This window comes from Drosophila subobscura, chromosome E (assembly GCF_008121235.1).
Source record: "Drosophila subobscura isolate 14011-0131.10 chromosome E, UCBerk_Dsub_1.0, whole genome shotgun sequence".
Classification (NCBI taxonomy): Eukaryota; Metazoa; Arthropoda; class Insecta; order Diptera; family Drosophilidae; genus Drosophila; species Drosophila subobscura.
In genome coordinates this window covers 4,804,468-4,831,238 of record NC_048531.1, presented here as the reverse complement: position 1 = coordinate 4,831,238, position 26,771 = coordinate 4,804,468, and the positions used below count along the sequence as shown (strand labels likewise).

General features: G+C 43.1%; 1 protein-coding gene across 7 annotated transcripts in view; it reads left to right on the top strand.

The window, feature by feature from the left end:
• LOC117891687 (syndecan) overlaps positions 1-26,771 on the top strand; it is a 102,837-nt gene that overhangs the window by 55,134 nt on the left and 20,932 nt on the right. For all 7 annotated transcript variants that reach the window (XM_034797271.1, XM_034797268.1, XM_034797270.1 and 4 more), the window contains exon 3: positions 25,645-25,776. In XM_034797271.1, coding sequence (XP_034653162.1) covers positions 25,645-25,776 — 132 coding nt within the window. The remainder of the gene's footprint in view (positions 1-25,644; positions 25,777-26,771) is intronic.

Genomic DNA, 26,771 nt, shown 5'->3' with positions numbered 1-26,771 from the left:
ATAAAATATATCTGGATACTTTTATGTTCGAGTATCGACTGCTGCTTATTGCTCAATGAATGCAACTTTTGTGGGCTTTTTTAATGGGTGTTTCTCTGTGGCAGTGGCAGTGCGAAGAGGCGCGGCTGTGTGACAAGAGGCGCGGATGTTACAATTACGGAACGTAAGTGGAATTAATGCTGTGACGGACAAAGAGAGTAAGTGCGAAATTAATGCAAATAAATTGAGCAATAAATATCGGAAAATGGGAAATGTTTTTTAAGATGTCCATAATTTATTAATCTATTAAATGGGCGACTTGTTGTGTCTGTTGTGCCTCAGGGCTTATGTACTTTTAAAAGTGTGTCTGCCTGTGCCTGTGGAAATCATTAGAGAACGTCCTAATTAAGCAAATTAAAGCAATTAGTTAATGTTAATAGGATTTACAGAGAATATTTGCCCATATATTTTCAGCCTGTAAATGGCATGGAGTGACCTGAAAAATGTCACTTTTTGCGAGCTAAAATCTAATATGTCTGCAAAATCCAATTAAATTCCTTTACTTTGTCATTGCCGACGCATTCTCTTTGACTCGTTTGCTCGCCAAAAGGTAAAAGCAATTATTCTATGTAGAATATGTGGAAAGTAAATATATCCAAATTGAAGGAGGGAAACAGGGCAAACTCTTTGTGGCAAACAACAAGGTGAAACAAATTGCTAAATGTTTTATGGGCGAAGCCATGCCATACCATCCGTTTGTATACACCATCATGTAACTCTATACATGCACACATATGTATGAACATATATCCCTCCTGCATACATCCTTTGTGCATATGTATAAATGTATGACATTCTGTCGTCGTCGGGCACGGGTATATAAGAGTAAAATAACAAAAAACTTGCATAATTTGTGCTGTTAGACCACAAAAAATACAAGAAAATATATAGGAGAAATACAGAGGGAGGCGGGAAGGAGGAGTGTGGGATTTTTGTGTGCTGTAGACAGCTGAACAACAAAACTTTGAATAGAGAGGGACAGGCGGGGATAGGATACGACAGAGGGTGAAGGCCAGGTCGGGTGCACTAGCGGCTATGTATGTATGTATGTATATAGGATGTGTGTTTCTGTGTGTGCACTGGTATTTTATTACAAAAGTTTACAGGACTCTGTTGCTAATGTTGGTCTTCTTGTGGGCTTTGTTCCATTTTTTTTCGGGTTAGATAAATGCTGTGTAGGTAGGAACGAAAATTTCTGCATGGCTAGCAAAAGTCACGGGTACACAGATTTGAGAGTGGAAATGTCCGGCATCAATGCAGTGTCTGTCCAAATGGATATTCAATTATTTTCTGCCTTTTACAATTGTTTCGCCAACACCATTTGGCCCTGGCGTCCTTGGTGCATGCTTTGGTCAAAAGTTTTCAAGCCAAAAACTAAACAAGTCTCGACAGCAACTCAAAAACTTAACAAAAGTGATGAAACCACGTAGGGGACAAGGAAAATGCATTAGAGTAGAGACCAGCAGCAGAGCAGAGTGGGATGTCAGAGAGGAAGAGCAGAGCAGAGGAGGAGGAAAGGAAGAGGGCGGGAAAAATCGAAAAACTATACCCAACTAAAATTGAGTTAAAACATAAAAGTTTCCACAGATTTTTCTCTTTTAATTGTACCGAATATTGCCTTACTATTGGTACAAAACAAACCAAAAATAGTAAGGTAAAATGGAATTTCTTTACTTAAACACCAACAAAATACTGCAAAAGATTTATTAAAAATAGTTTGAATGTCTGAAAATAATTATTAAAATGAGAATATATTTTTTCTTGCATTATTAAGAGACGTTTCGTATTGTGGGTAGAGGGTATCCTCTAGTCGGTTTCCCCCGCCAAACCGTTCATTCTTCTTTTCCCTTTGTTTCTCTTCTGTGTGCTTTTCTCTGCTTCTTTCGTGTCGCGAGTTGACCACGCGTAATGCATGACAAGAAAGCCTGGTCAGAACAGGACAGAGCCGAACATGGAAGTAGAGGACTGGCATAGTTTTTGGGGCTGGTCCGTGTCCGTGTCCTGCCCAATGTAATTAAGCAACTTACAAGCAGTAAACACACACACAGGGCGAACATTATTAGCCAGGCCACAGAGAAAGAGATAGAGCGAGGGAACGCACACTCGTACAATATTTAATATGCGATTTCTGACACTACTCACACACCGCACACGCACCGGGAAAAGGCCATTAAATGCGGAACAAGATAAAAGAACGATGGCCATTTATTTGACTTACGCAAATGCGTGTGATTGTGTGTGTATACGTGCGTACGGATGCAGCTGTATGTGTGTGCGCGGGGGTCAAATAAATGACAAGCGGCCATAAAGCTCTGCCACTTTCGCCCCAACTGATGCGTATCATAATTTTAATGAAATTCTTACTCAGGTTATCGCAGTGCAATCGCCATTGATTGCAATTGCAGAAAGTGCAACTAAAGGGGTAAATATGTTGCACGAACGCATAGTAGGAGCAGGCTGAAGTGTAGAGTACACCACAATCGACTCGACTCGACAGGACTCGACTCTCTACATGGGCTTCTGCATCTGCGACTACATCTCTTCTCATTAACGTATAAAGTATCGGAATCAACATTTCATGTTACAATGCGGAATGTGGCATGGGTCCGATGCTTGTCCGCCCCGTCATTAATGAGTGGACGTTTTCCATGTTCATTTACGGCTCTCCGACATCGGAGCATTGGGTAAAAACTAACAGGATACGAATCAATAATTACATCAATTTTTGTAAATGCAAAAGCATTGGGAACGGCGGTCTGACGTCGCTTTATAATTGGCTCTTCAGACGGGAGGAAGAAAAAAGGTGGAGCTGTGCTGCGGATAATGGCAGCCGCCTTCCCTGGTAAATAATCTGACTAATGTGGTCCGCTGTTGGATCCCTTCTTTCTGGTCTATGGAACTGTAAAGTTTCGTGGCCTGATTAAGTGTGGTTCCAGAGTTGCAAAACGAATTTCGGTTCGGTCTGTGGGTGTGTGCGTGTGATGGATGGCAGTCACGGAGACAGTGTATCGCCAAAAGTCGAACTATGTAAATCTACTGGCAGTCTCGAGCATCGGAAATGCTCAACATGGAGGACTCACGTGCTGCCGCACGACGACAGATAGTCAGTCAGACATTGAGAGTTGGAGGGAGGGAAGAGGCAACCATTTTGGCGGTGATTTTTGGCTCGTTTATTTGTCGAAGGAACAGCAGCAGCGGCAACGGCAGATGCAGATTCAACAGCAGCGAGACAACTGTACACAAAACTCGGTACGAGAATGTGCTGCATGTAGCCATGTGGCACCAACAGCCGGTCGGATGCGGATCTTACTATTTACGTGATGCTGCTAAATGTCGAATATTTTGTCACTCTGCAAGGAGAGAAGCAACCCCACAGAAGGGGGAACACAGCATCTTCTGTGACAGTTTGATGAATGGCTGGAGATTGAAAAATGCAAATAACTAAAGAGGAAATACTTGAAAGCCTGTAGCAGATGTTGTGCGTGTGTTTGACAGGAAAGAAATAAGGCAGAAAATGGAGAAAGTGTCAAACGGGAAATGCAGAATATTGGATAGGAAATGCGAGTATTATTAGATTTGTATAAATCGGTGAATATGTGTGCTTAGAATGGGATTCGATTTTTTGATCGAAAAACGAAAGTTACGCTCTCTTCAAGGCCATGGATTGATAATTGAGTGAGCGAATACTTAGAAAACCAAAATAAAAGTGCAAATGCTAGCCCTTCCATGAAAGCCAGAAAAATAGGAATTTGGTTTCAACTAAAAATCCACGAGAAATACGCTTCTCCCATTGACAAGCAGAGTGCCTGTGTTGGCCATTGGCCATCCATTGCTCGTTTTGCTATAAATTTCCTTTTCCTGTTGTGCTTTGTTCTGTGTAGCCTTCGGTGGCCTGGTGAAAAGATAAAAATATCACCGTGGCACGTGGAGTCAATTTAACGTGTCGTTACTGACATAAATTACAATTTGAGTGGCGCCACTCGTTCGGTGGCCGAATCGAATGCTTGGGGCATAAACAGCACCTGCTGTTGTCGCCGCCATCCATGGCCATGAACTGCACTTTGGTTGTGAAATAAAATGGACAAATAATAAGGCAACCCGAGAGTGAAACGTGGCAAATATATAGTAAATATCTGCAGTTCCTCTCAAAAGCTGGTGGGAGTTTATCCACGGCTGATTGCTTTTGGCGTTCGCAATTAGAAACTTTATGATTAGTGTTGGTCTGAGTTACGCGCACAAAAGTTTCCCACAGCGTTTTGCAACTTGTTTTTCCACCACTCACCGCTAACCAACACTGGCACTAGCTAGCATCTATCTATCCCTTCCTATCTGCTCTCTTTAGTTACAGGTAGAACGCTAGAAGGTTGCTGGAGGGGGCGTTGAGGCAGCCAGGCATTGAGAGCTTAAAAACTTTGTTATCAACAAATGTGTAAATCTAACCAACGACTGCCAGAGTACAAAAAATATTCAAAACTTTTCCTCCTCTCTGTCCTTACACATGTAAATATGTATGTATGTATGTAAGTGCCTGAATATTTGTGTGTGTGCTGTTGTTGGGGTGTGTCTAACTTTTAGGCAAAATATTTATGATCGTTTTAGTGGCTGGCCAAAGTTTAGAGCAGGGCGATAACAATATTAAGGTCTGGCCGTGTATTGACTTTGGGAATTTTCGTATATGGCTTGGATGCAGATTATGAATGTAAAATGCGGCGCCACTTGTGCAGCTTAAAGATTGAGTTGAAACTTAATGAAAACCTATTTTCCTTCCTCTCAAGCTGGAGCACGGTTTCCTGCCAGACATTCACCACAAACCGCAGAGGGAGGGACTGACTCGTTTAAGGGTCGTTCATTTCAGCCAACGACATTTTCCAGTCACGCCCGCTTAACAGGAGCTCCCTCCCCTGCCATTCCCCAGCGATGAGTTCCCCCAATCCAGCGTCTGAGCCAGCTATCTAAGCCAGAAGGGAGCGAGCCGAGCCGAGCCCTCTCCGGGCATAAAGGGAAAATTATCCTTTATTATTTTCAGTGCAAAGTTTTCACTCTCATCGCAGCACCGGATGAATGCCGGGGGAGGATGACAGGGCGGGGGGCGTCTGTGCTTTGTCAACTTTATAATATTATATTTTGTGGATGGTGTGTCGCACTTATTATCGATTACCCATCATCAGGTGAGAATGCCAGGCAGTCCGGGAATACAAGTTGTCAGATTGGAAGACGGCGAAGCGGAGGGGAGCAAGCAGTCCTTTCAGTATGCTGCACACACACACACACACACACACAGATAGAAACACGCCCCCCACTTTCTCTCGGGGAAAAAGTTTGTCAATCGAAGCGAGAATCCTGTCCTCTCCTGTCGGGGATCCAACTGTTGTTTGCTGTTCTCCGGGTGTGCCATAAAACTTTATCTAAATGCTCACATCAAGCAGTGCCATCGCCTCCGCCGCCGCAGGAGCTGCAGAGCTTAGGATGAAATGGAGGAGCAATGTTAGCTGTACTTTCATTACTTTCATTATTTAGCCAAAGAGAAGGACAGAACGACTGAACAGAATCGACGCTCAGTTGAGCAATTTGCCAGAAATTGCAAAGCATTTAATGGGATTTTCACTCGGTTACGTGGGCCTCACAAGTCGATGTGAGCGTCCACGGGTACAGAATGTATACAGAGGAGGAGTAAATCGCTTTGGATCGCTAGTCAATTGAAATGCATTTTGGTTAAACAGAATTCGATTAGGCAAACAAAGAAGGCCAACGAAATGGCAAACGATTTATTCATATTTGCATTCATTTTAGTACATTTTAGTTTAAATTTACTTCCAGTTATTAATTCAGTTATTTAGCAATTTTGTATTTTGTAGAATGTTTTAATTTCACTTTATGGACTTATTTTCATTTTTAATTTCTCATCCTTTTAGTTTTTCTTGTATTTAATTTTTACCACTCTTCAATCCCTCTTATTCGCTGAGTACTGGATAAAGTGGCCGACACTTTTGCGCTTCATTAATTAAACGAAAGGGAAAACGAGGAAAATCGTAAATCCAAAAATGGAAATGAAGAACTCGAACTCAGGCGGGGGGTTTGTCAAGTGATAAATTGTTGTCGTTGGGGTAGGTTAAATAAGGGTAGTGGAGTATGGCGGGGACCCACCCGAGCTGTCTATTTTGACGCGTTTCGCTGGCACTTTCCGTTTGTCTTTCAAATTGTTTCTGTCGCTGCTGTGCTGCTGCAGCTCTCCGGATCTTTTTTAATTATAAATTGTTGGCCCAATGTCTTTCCTTCTACTTTCTGCCTTTGCCCGTCTTCTAATGAGTTTTGTTGCCCCTTTTTTTGTACGACTGAGGAAGAGTCTGGCCAAAATTTCCATTAGCACTTGCCTTGACCAAAAGTTGCCTTTTTGTTTCCATTTTTCGGCTGCCGCTGCTGTTTTTAGTAAGTTTTACAATAAACAAATATGCCAACAGGCAAAGTGAGTAACTTTTGTCATAAATTTGTGCTGTTTCTGGGTATTGCAGTTGGAGCTTCTGTAAATAAACTTAAAGTTTTTCCCCCAGTCAAACAGTCAAAGAAAAAGGCAAACTTTTTGCCTGCGGGCGTCATGCTGCTGCCCGAGACTTTAATTAGTGAACGTTTTTCCTTCCAAGGATGATAAACTATTCGATAACCGATAAGCGATAACCGATTCATTAAATTTTCATTTTCCTTTGAAAATGGAAACGCGAAAAGCAAACGAGCAAAGAGGATGGTAAGGGTTCGGGGAAAACGCTGAAAGCCAGCGACAAATAAAAAACGTTAAGCAAACGACAACTGCAAATGGAATTTTAATTCAATTTGAATGCTCGCGACGGAAAGGAAAGGAAAAGAGGGAAAGAAAAAGGAAGGAGGACCAGGACTCTATTAACATCATGGCGAGTGCTTTTTTCTTTGCCTCCTTATCTGTCCGTCTCTCATTTAGTAATGTAATTTCATTAAGAAAAGAAAGAATAAGCAAATATAGAGATGAGCAAGTTTCTCTCAGTCTCCGTTGTATGCCACCATCTCCTTAATTGGTACATTTTCGGGATGACAATTCCCCGACAACTGTTTCGCACTTGTTGCTGCTGGCTGCTGCATCCCCATGGCTAGCCTCTGAAGAGGGAACAAGCAGTGCATTATGCATGTCAGGTCTCCGTCTCCATCTTCATCTCAGCGAAGACTCCATCTCCATTTGTGTCTCAGTCAAGTCACAGTCAAAATCCCGCAGGTGCAATTGTGTCAGCTGCAGACCTCAGACTCTGCTTTACACCTGCTGTAAAAGGCAAGACACTTGTCCCTCAAGTGTGTCCGTGTATGCGGGTGCGAGAGTGCGCTCGTGTGTATGTGTTTGTGTGTGTGTGTGTGTGTGCGTGTGGCAGTGTGCCCAGAGGGGCCAACTGTCAATTGTGTGGACACGTGGCTGCTGTTGCAGCGGTGTTTTGTGTCAGTTGAGAACTTAAACTCATTAGCCGCCCGCCGTCAGGTTAGTTATGCAGCGGAGCAGGCCCCAGATCCCACGATCCCCCGACCTGCCGACCCGCCAGACCACCAGAGTGCAGGTACTTTATGCATTTTTCATCATGACTGAGCTCTGGATAGGTGCAAGCGGAGGAGGAGCGGAGAAAAACGGAAAGCCCCCATGAGGAGTCAAGTAGGCAGCCACGAAATTTGGGTCAACTGCAGAGGAATTATGCGACTATATTTTTTGTCGTTCAGTGCAACGGAAAATTGCCTTGTTTCTGCGACACACACACACGCCTGCACACGTACAGGAGAACAAGTGAAAACGTAAGCAGCAAAGCGTGAAAAGAAAATCGTTTTAGCTGCAAGTGAAAGCACCAGTCTCGTGTCCCGTGCGTGCCTCTTGAAAATTTAATGTTGCACACTCTTCGGAGCCGCAAAAGTTGCAAGAAAGCCAAATCTCCGTTTCAATGTTTTGAAAATGAACAATTTATAGATACGTATGTACCCCCAAATAGAAAGGCAATTTTAGTTGTATATGCTGTTTGGGTTGCATGCCACACACACGAGGTACCGAATCTTATCGTACACAGTACATGCAACTGCTGCTGCCACTGATGCATATTTTCCCTGCAGTCGCATTTAAATATGTGCTCACACGAAAACTGCACAAGTCGGCACAAATTAATGGGAAATTATAATGTGCATGCAAAGGCGGAAAAGTTTGAGGAGGATTGGGTGGGCGGTGGCGCACTCGGCTTTTATATGAAAATTTATAACTACAGACGGCGGAAGCTGGCGCCTGGCCGTCAGGGGGGCAGGCAGGCAAAAACACAGCAACAAGCCAAATTAGGAGCATCAACGAGACGACTATGGGAGGAGCAGAAAGCAGGTGAAGTTGCAGTTTTTGGAGAACAAGCCAAGCCACTTTCCCAACTATATTTCCGAGTAGAAATTAGTAGAAATTTAACCAGAAGTTGGGCTAATACCTGAAGGATTTGATGTTAGTTATCGCAAAAGTTTGCTTCTACAGCAGCAATCTCTGTACTTTGGTAAAACTTATTTGGATTTGCGTAAGCGATGATTATAATGGAAGCCAGGGGATGGACAGCTATAAAATTGCATTAATTTGATTAGTTATAATGATAATAAAGTCACGCAGAGTAGAGTTTTTGGGCAGCTCAAGTGTTGATTAACAATTTTGAAAGTTTTAAGAGACTTTTTCATAGAAAATGTGTAAATCTTCATTGAAGTTGCTGGTGAAATATACACATATTCCACTGTGCCAGAATCAGTCCCATTTCAATCGCAAATAAAACGGGTAATCAACATTATTTAGGAAATTATAAACAGAACTTACACACATATGTACATTATTCAAAGCTAATGCTCTGGAGGGAAGCGGCTGCTTGTGGTCTGTGTGGAGCATGCCTGAGCCATGACCCAGTAAAAAGGTCATAGAAAACGAAGATCTAGAACACTTCTGCATGCCCGTATCGGCAACTTTTAAATCATCTTATTGTGAAGGGAAAAACTTTGGCTCAACTCTCGCTCCGCCTCTCAGCCTTTTCAGTGAGCAAACATGGGCAAAATCGTAGACAAATAAGTAGTTGGCACACACACAGACAGCATGTGTAGCTACAGATAAAGATAAAGATAGAAAAAGGGGGTATAAATCGAGCAAATCAAATGTAAACAGACACAAGACGCAACAGAAACGACATTCTTATGACAGTAGAAGCAGCAGCAGGCAGGCATTTTCCCCATCTCTCCCCGCTACCCGATCGATCCTGCTGCTGACTGTGCAAAGAGAGCGCGCGTGTATGTGGGAGAAGAGGAAAATTTGTATTTTATTTGCATATATTGTAACAGTTTTTCCACGTTCCACCACAGTTCCGCATCCCACATCAATATGCGACAGACAGAGAGATAGAGAGAGAGAGCGCCTGGCGTACAGTTTGTTGCTAGAACGCTTCTAGTGCACTTAGATGAGCGCTTACATTAGTGTGATGAATGCTGCAGGAAATGTAAAGCAAATAAATGTATATGTTTCCATACACATTGTGTACAAAGGACACACTGGCTGTCAGGGAGGAAGCGCTTACCAGCATAAAACAGGGGCAAATGGAGCTGGAGGCGCCTTGAATAGGCATCACGAAGATGCAACATGCATACTTGGCATATCCCTGCACGTGTGGCACAATTTATTTGGGCATGAAACTCCACACGGAATGGAGTTGGATGCTCTCTCCTACAGCCAGCGTGCATTTCCATGTCAATTAGTTGGAATTTTCGCGATTGACAAGTTGCAAAACAACTTGAGGCAGGTGTCGGTTGACAAGAAACTCAATTTTCACAGCTTCATCTGAAGCTGCCACTCATCGCTACCATCACTGTGGGGCTGCCCCTTGGCTGTAGTTGGGTATGATGCGTTTGCCCAGCAATATCTCTGCTTCTCCTGCAATGGGTATCAAAAGGATCGGTCTGACCTTTTTTGTTGAATTCCAGGCATAGTTTCGGAGCAAATTTTAAGCACACATCTCTGCCAGGCTACGCAACAGCATGCATGTCCTTGTTGCATGCAGCAAATACTTCAGGCAGCCAGAGAGCGAACGAGAGGCTGGCTGGACAGCAAAAGGTGGTTGTCAGGAGCAGCTTTGTCATTCGGGTTGCCATTTCCTCCCGGCTCTCTCTGGCAATCAATTTCATTCATTCCATCGCTCATACGCACCGGACGCCGTACCGCCTAAAGGCCACAGGAGCAGAAGCAGCTGAAAACACACACAGGGAAAGAGGTTCTGATGAAAGTGTTCAGGTGAAAGACACAGCAGGGAAGAGAAAAATGATTCCTCCTGAAGATACCGCCCCTCCCCCCAACGAAAGTCTTTTGTTATGCAGCTGAATGAAAATATTTGCTTGTCCTCGCAGAAAATTGCACAGAGAATGTTTTTCATATGTAAATCTAACCGTATTTTCATTTCCTTCAGCAGTGGGCGGCGGCCAACCATCCACAAAAGGCAGGTAAAAAGTTCACAGTTGGATATTCCCTTCTCGATCAACATCGTTTTCCCTTAGTCCTTCCATCAGTCAGAGCTCTTGTTCTGCTATTGCGGCTGCTACTGCTGCTGTTGCTTTTGTCGATCAATATTCAATTGCAACCGCTCCCTTTGCGCCATGCCCCATGCTGATGCTCGATGCAACGCCATGGCTTTGACTCTTATTTGCGGAAAACGCTCCTAGGGGCAATGTGGCGTATGAGTAATGCAACCAAATGACCCGCACCGTGTGGGGTCCGAACAGGAGCAGAAAGAGGCTGCCGCTGCCGCTTTTGTTTGCTGCTCCTACGGCTGATGTCCATCAGGAGCCAGCATAGAGTGCTGTTTATTTATGCCGAGCCCTGCGCTCTGTACTCTGACTGCATCTCACGGCAATTGCTGTTTGATTACACGTGTAATTCAATGGCATTTTCCTTCATTTTCCTCCAATTTCCCTCATTTGCCAGAGAGATTTTTCCGCCGAGAGTTCCGAGTTCCTTGCGCTTGCAGCACAAAGCAGTTTTAATCGAGTTTCCAGCCAGCTCTGACATGTGGTTAGGAAATGGTTAGTTGGTAATTGATGTCCCTGTCATGTTTGTGGCTAAATTGTTGGCCAATTCAAGTCATGGAACTCGGGAAAGTGCTCCTCCTGACCCGTACTCCTTGCCACTCCACCAGTTTTTGTTTTAGCCCGCAAAAAGCCATTTTTAATGAAATTTTCAGCTTTGTTGGGCAGCTCAGACAGGCGAGAAGGCTTATGAGAACCGACAGCGAAAAGTTTTTGCATAAGTAGCGAGAGTGCAGGCATACAGAGAGGAAAGCTAGAGCAAAACCTAGAGGGGAATGGCCGGGTAGAAGATGGAATATTTCAACGAAGAGTGTGACCCCCGCCTGACAAGCGGGAATTAATTTGTGAAATTTGAGGCAGGAGAAAGTTGTGTAAGAGTAACTGAATGAAGCTTATGCAGCAGCAGGCACATTCCCGGTGGCACTTTTCCCATGCCTAAACGGTTGATAAAGCTCTGACTTAAGGTTTGCCCCTAGAGGAGGGATGAGAGGGGAAGTGAAGCGAAGGGACAACAGGAGCCAATGATTGGCAAGATTCATATTTATCATGGCTGCTGCAGTCATCATCAGTAGCCACCCTCCAGGCTCTTGTGGAAAATCGGATGCAACAGAGCTCGAAGTCGAACTCTTGTGCGCGTTTTCCGCATCCGCGTTGCTCAATGATCCGTGTAAGCACGGAAAACTCTAAGGGAAAGGGAGAGAAAGTTAGAACGCGAGGGGAATATGTGCCACATATAGAAATGGCAGCAAACCCCCAACAGAAAGAGCCACAGAAGCGACAGAGAAGCGCCACAAAAGCGCCACAGAAATGCCACAGAAACCTCTGTATTGATTGTGATAAATGTGCACTTGGGTGGACTCTGGCTGTGTCTGTTTGGACCAGTAGAAGGACACGGACTAGAACGAGCCCTCCCACTCGAGAGAGATGTATTAAGTTTGTGGTTTATCATCGAGGCGTAAATTTACACTTGACATTTAATTAATTGTAATATACAACACTCACAAACAGTGCGTAAGTGTAGGGATAATGTCATTTGAAAAGCAGAATCCGCCCACTGGCAGACACCGCATACTACTCCAATATATGGATAAACGCCTCGGTGCCTGAACACACAAAACATTTTAATTAATGCCAAGAATCTCCAATAAGTCGCGCACACTCGGCTGCCTTCCATATAAGGATTATGAGCCGCTAATCTAGGAGCCCACAAAAAGGACACACACTGATAGACAGCGAGACAGAGAGAGCCATCAAAAGGAAAAGCTCAAATAAAGCATGAAAACGAGCAGCATAAACTTTTTGCATAATTAATACAGAAATATTTTGTGATACACCTCATACACCACCCATCTCGTTGCCAAAAACATATTAATTATTTTCATATGATGAGCTCTCCTCGCTGAACTTTTCCACGAGCTTAATGAGGAAACTTTTCCATTGAAAAGGAAAAACAAATAAAAAACACTGTGGCCGACAGGGGAAAACTGTCAAACGGATTGTGGTGCGTCCACACCTCCCAAATGATCATGACCCTAAAGGCCGCCTCTCAAACGGGCGAGCTGTCAACATGTCAAATAAAAATCAAATTTCAAATTTATATAAATCAGTCCATAGAGACATTGAGGGAGCACCAGAGAGACAGAAAGAAGGAAACTCTGTGCGAACGCACTGAAAATAAATTATGGGAAAAGCAAAATAAAATTCCATTGAGAACTTTTGTAATATAAACTAGTGTATTGAACCGAATGATGATTTCTTTACCAGCGAATGCCCCAGAAGAAAAAAACTTGACAGAAATGAAGAACAGAGAGACTGAAAGAGAGAGAGATAGACAGAAAAAAAACCCAATGGCAGGGACAGAGAAAGAGAAGAGGAGAACTCTGTGCCAGAGACTGAGACGGAGACTGTGTAGTGGACCCAACCAAATCGTTGCCTTGGCTTTGTTCTGTGCCCTTACTCCTCTCTCCTCTCTCCTTCCTTCGATATTCGCGATTTCCTCTTTGTTTATTCTGGGCTGTGTTTGTATTGAGAGTTTCCTCCTTTTTACCCCCGCTCTAAAGACACTTGGTTGTTATCGCAGTCAAAGCTCTCCAGCTCCTGGCTATTGGCCTCTACGACTCTGGTTTTCGCTGTTATTGTTGGCCAAGTGCTGAAAAATATATTTTCCATAAATCAACATCAAAATGTTTGATGATGCGATAAATAGCCAGAGAAATGGAATAAAAGATGGAAAAAGTCTCGGAGTCCAAGGGTCAGAAATGAGGTAAATAACAGAAGCCATTCAGAGATTTGCGCAAATATTTAGTTTACTTTAAGCTAAAGCTCATTCGACAACTGTATCTTTGTGTGTGTTTTTTATACCGTTTTGTGTCTCTTCTTGAGTGAATTTCGTAAATGTGTCATAATTTAAATGCAATTTATTTCGTCTGCTGACAGCACTGGGAAACTGGCGTTTACCTTTAAGATTTTAATTAAATTCCAAAGTTGTTTAATTTCCATGCATATGAAGGCCTTCGTACGAGATTTGTGGCAGGTTTATGCGCTAAAAGGAGTCTGGTAACTCGCGATATTTAGTAAAATCTTTGCTGCAGCCTATTCACATATGCTTTGATAGGACTGGAAATATGATGGTATTTCATCATTTATTTCGAATTTGTCTGCATTTTAGGTGGCTTTGTTACACATTTCTTTATGCATTTGTAGCTTGGAATTGCTCCTTGGAAATTCACATATTTGTTGCGCATGAACATTGCCATCTCTCTGTGCCATACATTTTTGGTGGCACGTGCAAGTTTGGTGGAGTCTGTCCTCTGTTTAAGGTGTTGTCAACTTGTGGCTTGTTCTAATTAAAACATTATCCATTCATCCACACACTCACACAGAGCGAGAATTGTGCGGTTTATGGTATATATCTTGCGACAAACACATACACAGAGCAATACATCCTTGCCACACCACAGAGAGTGTCACGAACAGAAGTCACACACACACACGCAATCACACCTGACTTGGCCAGGCCACTCGAATTTATTAGTTAAACGCAAATTGACACTCGAGATAATCAAAATGGACACATTTGGGCAGCTTAACTGGTTATATATGTATGTCTCTCTCTCTCTCTCTCTCTCTCTCTCTCTCACCCTTTACGAAATATATTCGCTCGTAATTATTGGCTAATGAAAGTCAAGCCTTATTAATCAGACAAATTCTTTCTGTTTGCACACAAATTATTCTGAAAGGAGGCATCGCTCCTGACTTGTGAATCGCTTCAGGCTATAAGTACAAACATTGACCGACACTGGTGCTCTCTCTCGCACTCTCTCTCTTTCTCTGTTGTCCTTTCTCCTTTTCTTTTGCTGTTTTAAATTCTGTCTCAAATTAATGCAAAATTTCAACAACAGAAACACCACAGCAGAGGAAAAGGTGTAAACTTTTCAAATACAATTCTGAAACGCTTTTACTCTGGTTCTTCCCAGGGGTTATACCTATTCCTTCTAGATGCTCAAACTTATAGCTATCTCTAGCTGAAGGACGAATCCTTGTTCCAAAAAAGAAAACTGTCTTATAATCCAATAAAATTAGGTAAACATTAGCCACTTGCCTCTCCTACTATCTCATTGTAATAATCTTTGATCCAAATCCATAGACAATCGATCTGTAAAAGGGTATAAAAAGTGCCTACCCTTTATTGGTGCTGCTTGTAATTGTGCTGCATTTTGCTTATGGTATTTTGTGCCATAGCCTTTTAAACATGTCGAGTGCACAAACTGCTTTCTCTTTCACTCGGCTCATTCTCTACCTCTCTCTCCCTTTTGAGTTTGCAAACAATAACAAATTTTTGCATAAAACGTTTATGACGGTGTATGGCTGCAGGGAGGAGTGAGGTAGCTCAGCGTTTGGGGTGCTGGTCTTGTGCTCGGCTTTTGAGTTGCGTTAAGTTGGGTTTTTGTGGGCTCTTGTTGGCTGGCTCGTGGGGTTGGGGATGGAGATGGCTCTTTGGGTTTTACGTTTACAAGTGCAAAAGTTTTGAGGTTAAGACGCTTGAAAATAAAACTGCACACGCACCTACACAAGCACAAGCACACGCACACGCACACGTAAGCAGCCATGCACTCATACACACGCACACTCTTACGCTCGCACACACTTGAGAACAGCAAAAGTTGCTGCTTGGGCTGCATTTTGAGCAGCAGGGGACAACATTTTCCATAGCATACATTTGTGCGTCGTTCAGATTTAAAGGTTATCTGTCTCTTGCTCCCTCTTTCGGCATCTCCTTCTTTCACTGCTCTCCATACTCCTTTAGGAATGTTTTATTGTTTTGGGCTGTCAAAAAAGTTTAAATATGGAACTTTAATCAAGTTGCTGCTGGAAACGGAGTACCAGAGCCAGAGGGAGATGCAAACAAGCAACACAACACTCGTGTGTGTCTTTGTCCCTTCTCTCTCTATTTACTTCTCTCTGTTTCGCTCTCTACATCGGTTTGTGTGATATGCTAATTGCCAACTCATTAAAACAGCTTCTTCTTTATGCTCTGCAACACACCACAAATGTTGGTCCCTGTGTCATTCTGTTCTGAGGAATTTGCATTCAACTATGTCTGGTCTACAGGACACTCTCTTGCTATCCCTCTCCCTCTCTCTCTAGTGCACTCCCTTTACGTCTTTTGTCTCTTTCTACACATTCTAGTTTAATCATTTGGCTAAATAATGAGACAAGAACACTGATGAACCCTTCTGCTCTTTCTCTGTGTCTTTTGGGGCTGCTGAAATGTGTCCTTTGCTGGGCTTTTTCCTTCTTCTTAATTAAATGCATTTCTGCTGTGTGGACAAATATTATTTTTACTAAAGACTCGACCAACTGACTAACTAGCAACGAAAAGACAACTCCGCCCGGCCTCTCTCATTGCCCTGCAAAGCCCCTCCTCCTGCTTGAGGAAATTCCTTTCAGGTAATCCCTCGAAAGTTTGCGAAAAAATAAAAGCGTAAATACCCCAAGTGAATACACACCCCACGCTCACATTATGTATGCCAAAGTCCTATCCAAAATATGTCTACACATTGCTTTGGCCCCTCATTTGGGACCTGGCTTAAGTCGTACCATAATGGTTTAACGAATTTATGAGTCAGGCAGCAGCAGCAACAATAAAAATGGGGTTGAGCACATGTTTTTCTCCCCCGTTCTCTCGAGATTTTTCTTCTCTACTTCAAGTTCAGGCGGCGAAGCAGGAGAAAAGGATATTAGGGCAACGCTCGAATAAAAAGTAAAATTATTATTATCTTGGCCAGGCCTTTGAACCTGTCCCATCCATTGAGGCGGCGAACTTTGTCCCACAGAAACAAATTTTAAAGCTGCCAGACACAAAAAAGAGCAAAATAAGAGGATATGCCCATCCCCATAGCATATAATTTAGGCGTGGTGATACCCTGGGCAAAGTGAAAGATAGTGAGGTGTTATGTGTTTCAGCAGATGCTGCCTTAAATGTGTCGAACAGTGAGACATACAAAAGATAATGGATATACACAGTTCGGATCGGCCGTTCGAGAATGAATTTGTGATATAAATCATAGAAACTGAAAGAAAATCGAATGACTGCTGCCATTGAGACGATACGTACATATGTACGTATAGGTATCTATGGCTTCGTCCTGCCAAACTATTCCCTCACGCTCGTTTGTGGTCTCGCTTGTGGCTTCGATGGCCATCAGCAGCACCGTTGTGGCCAGGAGCGGGCAGTGCATAATCGCTGATTAGTGTCGGTGCGTCAGAACATGAGGCTTCCACGTCTCTGGTATCGCACCTCTACTTGACTGTGCTCTACGCCATTCTTCTTCCTCCTTCCACACACACACACACCGCAGGGCCTTTCGGGCCATAAATTCGCATTAGATGCAGCATGCCGCGGACGTGCATGCACCGATCCGCCAGATATGGGGGTTTGGTTGAATGTGAAATGTGGATCCACTGTATCCTCTAATAAGCAGTATGCATGTTATCCGTTGAGGGCGTAGCGGACAGACAACAGACACTCCTCCATCCCGAATGCATAATGAACCCCGCAACGCAGGCGCTTAACTTAATTAAAAACTGAATTTTGCCGGAGCCGGCCGGGACGATGGCCGGGACGCTTGTGTGCTCGGTTTTATTTTGGAAATTTTGTAATTGGCAAGTTGTTAAACGGTCTCTGGTTAAAACCCTGACCAACTCACAAGCTCCAAAAATGCAGCCAAGAGGAAAAAGGAAAGGGGAAAGCCTACGATATGCTGAAATTTGCACATATTTTGCGCAGAAAATATGCATTTTCCATTTGATATGCTTGCATATACGGCCTGCCTCCATGTAGGGTTTTGTGAATTGTAATATCAATTACTCGTAAAATTCATTTGAATTCGAAACATTTATAGGTTTCTCTTTTGTGGTGGGCCTTTTTATGCTTTGATATAGCGCATAAGTTTAATTAAATAAGTTATTATTATATTTTAATTGGATTTTTGTTGTGTAAATTGTTGACAATTTTCATACTTTCTGTTTGTTACTTTTGGCGTGTTTTTGTTGTCGTTTTTGTTTGCTGCTGCTGCTGCTACTGCTACTGCTGTTTGCTCGACTCCAATTAAGAGTCGAACAAATGCTGAAATACTGTGATAATTGTATAATAACAATCGTGTGTTGCGACCTTTGACCTGTGATGAAGCCAGTAATTTACTGCAATGCGAAACTTTAATTGTTATTCTCTACCCCGTCATTGTGTGTTAAATATGAGGCCAAAAAGGTTATTGCCACAGATTGACTGTCAATTTATGGGGAAAACCATAAAACCATTTATTTCTAAATGGAAGAGAGGATATAACCAATAAGCTGATCGGCTGTATTTAATATTTATGTTATTGGATAATTTAATGATTTAAAGATTGTCTGCCATAAATACTTCAAAGGGTCTTCTGCTGCTCTTTTTATTTGTTTCCTCATTTGGAAAATAGTTTCAGGTCCTTCTGTACAAAAATTCGAATTCTATTTGCTTTACTAAGTTTCTAAACATTCATTTAATTTTCAAACTTGTTTCCTTCTGGAAACATTTAGCTGTAATTCCTCTTCTAGTTTTTCCCAGTATGTACTTCATTTATCACGGTTGCCGCTCAACAATTTATGAGTCGCTGTCTGAACCACAAACCCACAATCATTTACAAATGAGTTTTAGCAACAGCAGCAGTGTCTCTGTCTCTTTTTCTCCCCCCCCTCTCTCTCTCTCTCTCTCCCTCTCTATCTATATTTCTGTCTAACAATTGTCAATTGCATAATTTATGAAATATTCGCGTTGATTGAATTAAAACAGACAAAAGGGTAGTGGCAAGTGGCGGCTGCAGGAGGTAACTACTTACATGGCAAGGACTGTGTGAGTGTGTGGTTGTGGTGGTCGTCGGAATTTGGCAATTGAATTTCAGGGGCTCATTAATTTTGGGGCATTATTTGCAGTCTCATTGACCCGTCATCGGCTGTAAATAAACTGGTTGAAACCTCTCACTCCCACTCTGCCAACCATTGCAACTGCTTTCCTACACTTGATGTGATCATTGATAGAGTGTACGCCTGTCTGTCCATCAGTCTGTCTGTGTGCGGTTTTCTCCTCTTCACACAATTTTCTCGTTACTCGTTTTATTTTATTTTATTTTTTTGTATTTTTTTCCACTTTGCACATTTTCAGAGCAATTAAAATTGATTTATGGCGTCGAGACAGCCTCCCCTTCGGTAGCAGACCAATCGTCAAGTGCACTATGGGACGCATACATACATACATATATCCTTGTTTTTCCGACGCAGAACTTCCACTAGAAATTTTCTTTTTTAAGCATAAAATGCGTGAGAGTTTTGCATTTATCAAGTCTCCGTTTTTTTTTTTGCTCTTTTTCTGCCTGTAATTAGGCAGAGTAATTTATTTTTATTACTCTCATTTTCGGCAGCAGCCCAAAAAAAAAGGCAAGAAATTTGTCAGGCTCTAAATTATGTTGTTTGCTGGTGTCTTGTCCTGCTTCCAGGACCCTCTCTCGCCACTTGAATGCCATTTCTTCAAATGAGATGAAAGGACCAAACGTAGGAAGATTTTAATTGGAATTATCTTAAAGTTTTGTGCCGCAGACATTCGGTCAGGTGGCAGACTGACCCCGCACATTCCTTCTCAGTTTTCTTTGGAGTTTGTCCCTTTTGCGGTTCAACTAATTTGCTCTCTTGTCTCTCTCCTGCCAGCCATTTAATTGGCTCTCTATCTTTCTCAGGAGCAGCCCTTCCCCACAGAAAGTTCATGCTCTGACGCCCCCAACAGACGCCACTCATAAATGATATATAACCACTGACAGTCCGGGGAAACTTGACCAAAATACAAAGGAGACACAAAGTCGTTGGCAAGATATAAAATTCGTTCACCGAATCATTAAAAAGTATTAGGGATAGGAGAAAGAAAAAGCAGGAACCAAAAAAGTGTAATTTATGGGGAAATTAAACGAAACTAATAAGAAAAGAGACAAGTGGCAGAGGGAAAACCCGCTGCTGGGGAATGGGAGTGCGGCAAGAGATCGTGCTGTGCCGTGCACCGCTTGCTTGTCCTTTTTGACATCACCTTCCGCTGCCGTGTTCTGCTACTGTTCCTCGTTTTATGAAGATGGACACTTGTAATTCATTATGGGCTCCACGGTGGGGGTGAGTCGCCGCCGAATCAACGGAAATGAGTGCCGGGACAACTTTGGCGCCGTTGCTGTTATTTCAGCGTCTGGCTCACCTCCGGATGGATGCTGCTCCTGTTTTAGCCATGTTCATTTTTCTTCATTTTTAAATTCGTGCTCCAATCTCCTGCCGGGGTTTTCCTGCTCTGCTGCCTTTTCCTCTCCCCCCGTGCCCTGTGCTCTCTTTTTTCGGCCGTCACTTATTTCTTGTCAAGTTGCAGACGAAGTTGCGCTCGTTAAATTTAGTTTTGGTAGAATGCCCTCGGTAATTGCTTTACCAAATGCGTGGATGGGACCTCTGGCGGTATTTTACGGAATATTCTCAAATGGATTCGACTGTAAAGCTCTCAGCAGTGGAGCTTATATGAGGCTTTGGGACGAGCGCTGCTGAACTTTGATAACGGAATAACAATTTTAAGAATTGTGACAGCCTCACAGCTTGAATGAGCTTTCTCCTCACTAAGAGTGTCTGAAAAGCTTTGAAAAATATTCCGAAACTGTAGGAACTCTGAGACGCCTTAAAGCTTTAATACTGTAATTCTCTGTCAAAGTTAAAGAAAAGCTTGGAGTTCTTCAGCCTTCAGACTTTTTGTATGAAAATATAATTAATGTGGAAGCTTTTCAGCTTTTATAAAGTTACATTTGAAAGCCTTGAAACTATTTGTGGCTTTTAATAAACATTTTTGTGCCATAAATTCCTAGCAGGAGTCTAGTCTGGTCTTGTGCTTAAAGCTCTCCGAATAGCTTTTCGGCTCTCTGGGACATGCGCCCAAAAAGAGCAGAGCGGGAGAGTCGTCGCCAGCCTCCCAAATCCCCTAAAGAGCCCTGCAGCTGGACTGTGCCAGCAAGCATCAAACTTTTGAGCCTGACTCTCTTTCGCTGCCGATGCCGCTGTCACTGCCGCTGCTTCGGCTGCTGATGCTGCCGCAACGATAGCAGACCTCCAAGTTCTTGCCGCCTTCCATGTGGCACTGGTTGTTCTGGTGTCAGTTTGAACATTTCTGGTAAAGTGTTCGGTTGTTTATTTGGCTGTCGAGCGCAGTGCGCCCGCACTCTATCCGTTTGTTGTCTCTGTCTCTTTCTCTCTCTCTGTTTGTCTCCATATTGCCACTGGCTCACGCACACAGTGCGATTTGTTATTGTTGTGGCAAGAAGAACCGCCTAAAAACGTGGAGCAAGCCTTGTTGCTGCCAATATTCGAGGACAGCCCCACAGGACAACATCGGTGCGTATACGTATTTATTCTTTTAGCAACGATTCATCGATTCACGGCAGAGTGAGTCCTGCCTCGAACCTTCGTTGCTGCTGCTGCTGTGACGACGAAGGTGGAGGCGAAGCAGACACTGTAGGTCAGTGTTAAAACGATTCTCACAGTTTGTGTCTGTCTATCCGTCTGTGGCATACTTTTTTGCCGCACGATTTTGCATTCCACCTTGCCAGCAGCATTCACAGGATTCCCCCTTTATTGTGTGGTGTCTGTATGTGTTTTTCCTCTCCCTCACTCTCTGTCTCTCTCTCTTTCTGTCTCTCTTTGAGTGTGAGTGAACGTTTGCAATTTCCGCCTTTGGCTTTGTGTCAAGTCACTTGGCAGAGATTGTTGCTGCCTGCCGCCTGTCCGCCTGTACCTTTTAGCCTTATTTACATGTGAGTGCGTCCAGAAGATACGAGTTGCTAGATGAGAGTTCCCCAAAAGGGAGACTGAGTTCCTCTGCCTTCTGCTTCCTCCTACTTCCTGCGCTCTGCTAATTGTAATGTTGAACATTCCTCAATTTGCAAGTGAAATAGATGTTGAATGAATGCTGAATGAATGCTACATTCTTAGGAGAAGGAATCCCTACGCATTCTCAAGTCCAGTCTGTGCATATCAATGCCGTTAGGCTCTCTCCTTCCCATCCTGCTGCTGCTTTGGAATCCCTGTGGGGGCAATGGGGCAATAATTTTGCTGTTCAATTAGGTTTTGTTGCAACAACGAGTCAAGTTTTGCCCGCTTTTACGACAGCTATAAACATAAAAGTTATCCCCAGTGCCACACCACACACACACACACACGCACGCACACAACAGAACAATAAAATACAATCTCACAGCCTCTCTCTGCCACTCTCTGCCACGTGTGGGTACATCAGTGTGTGTGTGGCATAATAAGTTTTGATTTGGTTTTATTCGGAGGCTTTCATATTTACCTTCTTGACACCTAAATGGACACAGAGCACGCTTAGAGCGGAGAGACAGGAAGACAGAAGAAAAGGCTCGGCAAAGAGAAATGAAAATGTTCAAATCGGAAAAGCCTCAACGCTTTTTGTTTATTTATCATTTACTTTGGCTTTGGCTTTGCTGGAAAAGATAAAAGAAGCATAGAAGGGACCTTTTATTCTCGGCATTCTTGTCTTTCGAATCCAATCTCGAAGTAAAAGCTGCTTGTCATCAACATAATGACGGCACACACTCGCAAGTTGAAGAAGTTTTCCGATCTACCTCACCCTCTCTGCCTGTGTGTGCGTGTTTGTGTTGTTGTTTCTGACCTGCCTTTTTGGAGACTTTTGGTGCGGGTGCTCCAATCTCTATAGCCTTTGCCCTGTCATTCCTTTCATGCCACTTGGCGTATACTTGTTCTGGCACTCTGATCGACATGTGTATTGCCTGCTTTTTGGGCGGGCAATCAAAGGACGGATGTCTTTCTCTCCTGACTGCGCACTTTTGCTCTGCTGTCATTTGGCTGTCAGCGCAAAGTACAGTCACGCCACTGCAAAAAACTGTCAGTTGTCAGAGTTTTACAGAGAGAAACGATTTTGCAATGTGTAATGCAATTGACACGTTAAATGAGCATTTCGTAATCGAATCAGAGCCATTCGAACTGTTTTTTTGCGGCTCTTTCAACTGTAAATTTAATTTTAAGCTGCAGGCACACACCAAAAAAATTTGGTAAATATTAAAATAAATCAATTATTGCCATAGGGATTACAGGATCTATTGTGTCTCGAGTGGAGATTTTTTGTCGCCCATAAAACCAGTGTTAGTGGCAGGCAAATTTTTCTGATTGGCTTCCGTTCAGCGAACAGCAAACTTTTCGCCTATTCAATAATTTGCAAATATGTATGCTGAATATTCTACATGTAGATTGTTTTCGTGTGCTATAAAAATTTGTGTGTGTTGGCAAATGATAAATAAAAATCCAATCGAATTTTATTTTCAATTTTTGTTCTCTTTTTTGTATGCCCTACAATCGCAGAGAGCTACTGCGGATTGTGAGAAGAGCACGCAGAGGAAAATGTATGAATATTTGTCCTAACAATTGGGTATCCCATCGCCGAAACGTTATAGAACCATACAATTCTCCATGGTTCTCTCTATGGAATGCTGATAAAAATGCGCGTTCAGGCGATCACACACGAAAACACACACCAAAACTGTCAATATTTGTATTGATTTATAGCCAGGGCTTGGCAGCATACGACTCTGGGTAGGGGTGTGGGTGAGGTTTTGGATGATTGTGGCAGAGAACTATTTTGAATGCCACAATGGACACAATTTGTCACCGCTGAAAAGGAAATGGGGAAAGGGAAACGAGTGCCAGGGTACCCCAGCTGCCTGCAATTCAATTTAACGTTTTGGCAAATTGTTGCCATTTTAAAATATGAAACAAGCGAAGCGAAACGAGAGATGGAGATGGGCAAAAATGAAAACTAGAAATGCAAAAACATTTTCCCCCAATGAATATTTTGCCAGTTTTCCCAGCCAGAAAATCGTTGCCGCAGACAGACACAGCAGAGAGACGGAGTGGAGCGTTCGCCCGTAAATGGTTTTGCGCCCCAAAAGAGAGAAAATTTTTCAATTATAAAAACAAAAAGCAGCAATATGAGCAGGGGAAAAAGCAGGAAAACATATCAATATTAGATGTGGAGAGTCCTGTCAAAGGAAATCCTCCCTCCCGAGCAGCAAGCCTGTGTGCGGGTCGTACAAAGAAGCGGCCGCAAAGCTGAATGGAAAACTTGCTCCTTGTGGCACGGTAACTTTTGAGTTGATCTCCAGCGGTTATTCACACCTCTGGGCGGAGCAAAGCCAGGCAGATTGGCAGACTGGCAAATTGTTTAGTGTTTGTGAGTAGGCACAACCGCAGACCCAAAATGAAAGACGTCATCACGGCGGACTTGACAGGCCGCCAAAAACTTAATGCCAGCAGAGCAGCGGCATCAGCAGGATCTTCAGCAAGAAGAGTCGATGGCAGGAGCCAGAGACAGAGCCAAGGGAAGGATGAGGAGGCATCAGAGGCAGGAGCAGAGTTAGTGTAGGGCAGGATGAGCAGCCAAAGCTCCTTTTGACAACTTTGACTTGACGCCAACTTTGGGGCGCATTCACGGGACGGCTGCTAATCTGCAAAAAAATAGGAGACGCTTGCAAAAGGCGATTACCTAATCCGGTTAGCAGTTTGTATCGAGTGGGGAAGGGCCAAAAGTGCATTAAAACAAAATTGTTTGCCCAAACTTTGGCCTCGCTTTTGGCTTATAAAGAGAGAAGGATTGGGCTTCAAAAGGGAATCATCAGAGGAGCGAGAAACATTGGTATAATGCAGTTTATAAAGTGGAAAGATGTGCTAATGAAGAAAGTCTCTAAAAATGAGAATAAGAATGGAATTTATTGTTGTAAGCGAGAATGTTTGTAAAGACAAAGTAAATCGAATTAAAAAGTGGGCTTCTGGTTAGGAAAGGACAAGCAAACAGGCAGGAGATCTGTAGCTGTAGTCAGTTACGGGAGATACAGGAATATACCTTTTTGATTCCGTCTCTCTCATTATAAATTTGTGGATACCGACGGGTTGTGGATCTGATTCATGGACATTGCCTTTTCCCATTCGTGTAAGTGGCTCATCGTAAAGTCTTCATCAATTCCCACTTAACCGAAAGTAACCCAACAAAAGGAAAGGAAACGCGCACGATATTTCCCACTGGCTTAATGAGGCACAGCAGGAGGAACACCACCACCAGTCCCCTGTAAAACCCTCCCATTTCTGTTTCATTTCTGTTTTTTATGTTTGCCCATAAAATGCGGACAAGTCCTAGCCCTGTGGACGTGGAACGTGAATGGTGAGGGTCCATTAATTATGCAATGTCCGGACGGGGCCGAAAAAAGAAAGCACAGAGAAACTCGGCGACTTTTTGCCTCTTTGACAGGTCGTAAAGGGAAAACAGAGGAGGGTTAGGGGTGTCGCAGAAGTAGAGGGAGTTGGCACACAATTTGCATTCCCTATTGATTATCCAGTGCATCATTAAAAATGCATTTAACACTCACGGCTGTTGCGCCTGTTCCGGCTACAACAGCTCCTCCTGCTGGTATAAGAATTGTTCTTAATTAATTGTTTTATGCGGTGGCCGTTCCATTGTGGACCATGAGCCTTGACCACATCAGTGACCACCGACCACGACCATTACCATTGCCATTACCATGTTCACGGACTCGGACTCAGTCACGGAAGGAACTCTTGTGGTCACTCGGTCATTTTCCATTCGTTTTATTGATGGTTGCATCCGTCGGCAGGCAGCCTGCGCCACCATGCAACCTGCCTTCTGTTCGTGCTTCCAAAAGTGGCATTCCTCTGACTCCACCGCATACTCAGAGCACTCGAGTGTTGCAAGGGTACGCCAACTTTTCGGACTTCCCCCTCTAATTAATGAAATAAAAATATTTGCATTTGCCTCCACAAAAGGAGCGAAAAAGTTAACGTAAATTAAAAAAGTTCTGCTCGTCCTTTCCCTCTTTGCTCCTCTTCAAAATATTATTGTTTGAAAAACCACTCAATTTATTTGGACATTTTCTTTATTTGCAGAAATCTGTGAAAGCAACGCCGGCAGAGCCATCCGCTCTATCAGGAGGAGCAGCATCCCAGGCGGCTTCGGCTCCCAGAGATGCAATTTATATCGACGATGATAGCATTGAGGGCTCTGGTGGACGTGGAGGGGTAAGTTTTAATTCCACCACATATACACACCGCATACATACGCACACATATAAATTAGTTAATTAAATTTGCATTCTACCCGAAAGTTCTCCATGTTAATTCCGTAATTCCATGGCCAAGGGGAAATCTCTTGCCACTCTGCATATCGTAAGGGTCCACTCAGCTACTCTTAAATTCCCTTTTGCTCCCTCTCTCTCTCTCTCTCTCTCTCCCTCTCAGACTTAAACATAACTTTTATGTGCAATTTTATGTTCATTTTTGCTTCATTTTAACATTGTCTGACATTTTTCTTATAGTTTTTTGTTCCTTTTTTTAGGGTTCAACTTTTGAAGATATTTGCTGCTGAAAATCTTATTTCTTTTATGAGTCAAAAGCTTACGATGAAAGTAAAATATTTATATAGCTAGTGCTCAAAGGGTACGCTTAGGTCTATTCTACTGATGTTACAGACGAAGGCAGCGTTTTCTAGAGAGAAAGATGTTCAGCCAGTGTCAGCTAAGGTCCGTCAGGAGTAGACACTTATCACCATATAGGACCTCCACTCCTCCTTGCAGTTATTATTGTGGCTGCGCACAAGTTATTGTCACCAGATTCTCACAGGACGTGTGTTTCAAAGTAGAGCTCGAAGTTCCAAGTCGTGCAACTGCAATGCAATTATGACAATCTTTCATCTATAGGTAGTATCTTTCGTAGAATGGATCTCTGCGCTTCTACGGTTCTTTCCACACACCCACATATTTTACGAGTAGGAAACGCACTGTACTTGCAGAGCTTACACATTCCGCTTGTCCAGTTTTTGTGGTCCACAGGGGAATATAAAAAAGTTTAGGGATGCGTACTCGCATACGCCAGGTGGTAGGAGGGGATCGGCATGTACTATGCAAAATATGTGTGCCACAAGCTTGTTATATAATCAAAACTGTGTGTTGAAAAACTCATTTGTTTATGCGCATGAAATGTTAATGTTCAACACCTTTTTTGCTTACGTGTATGCT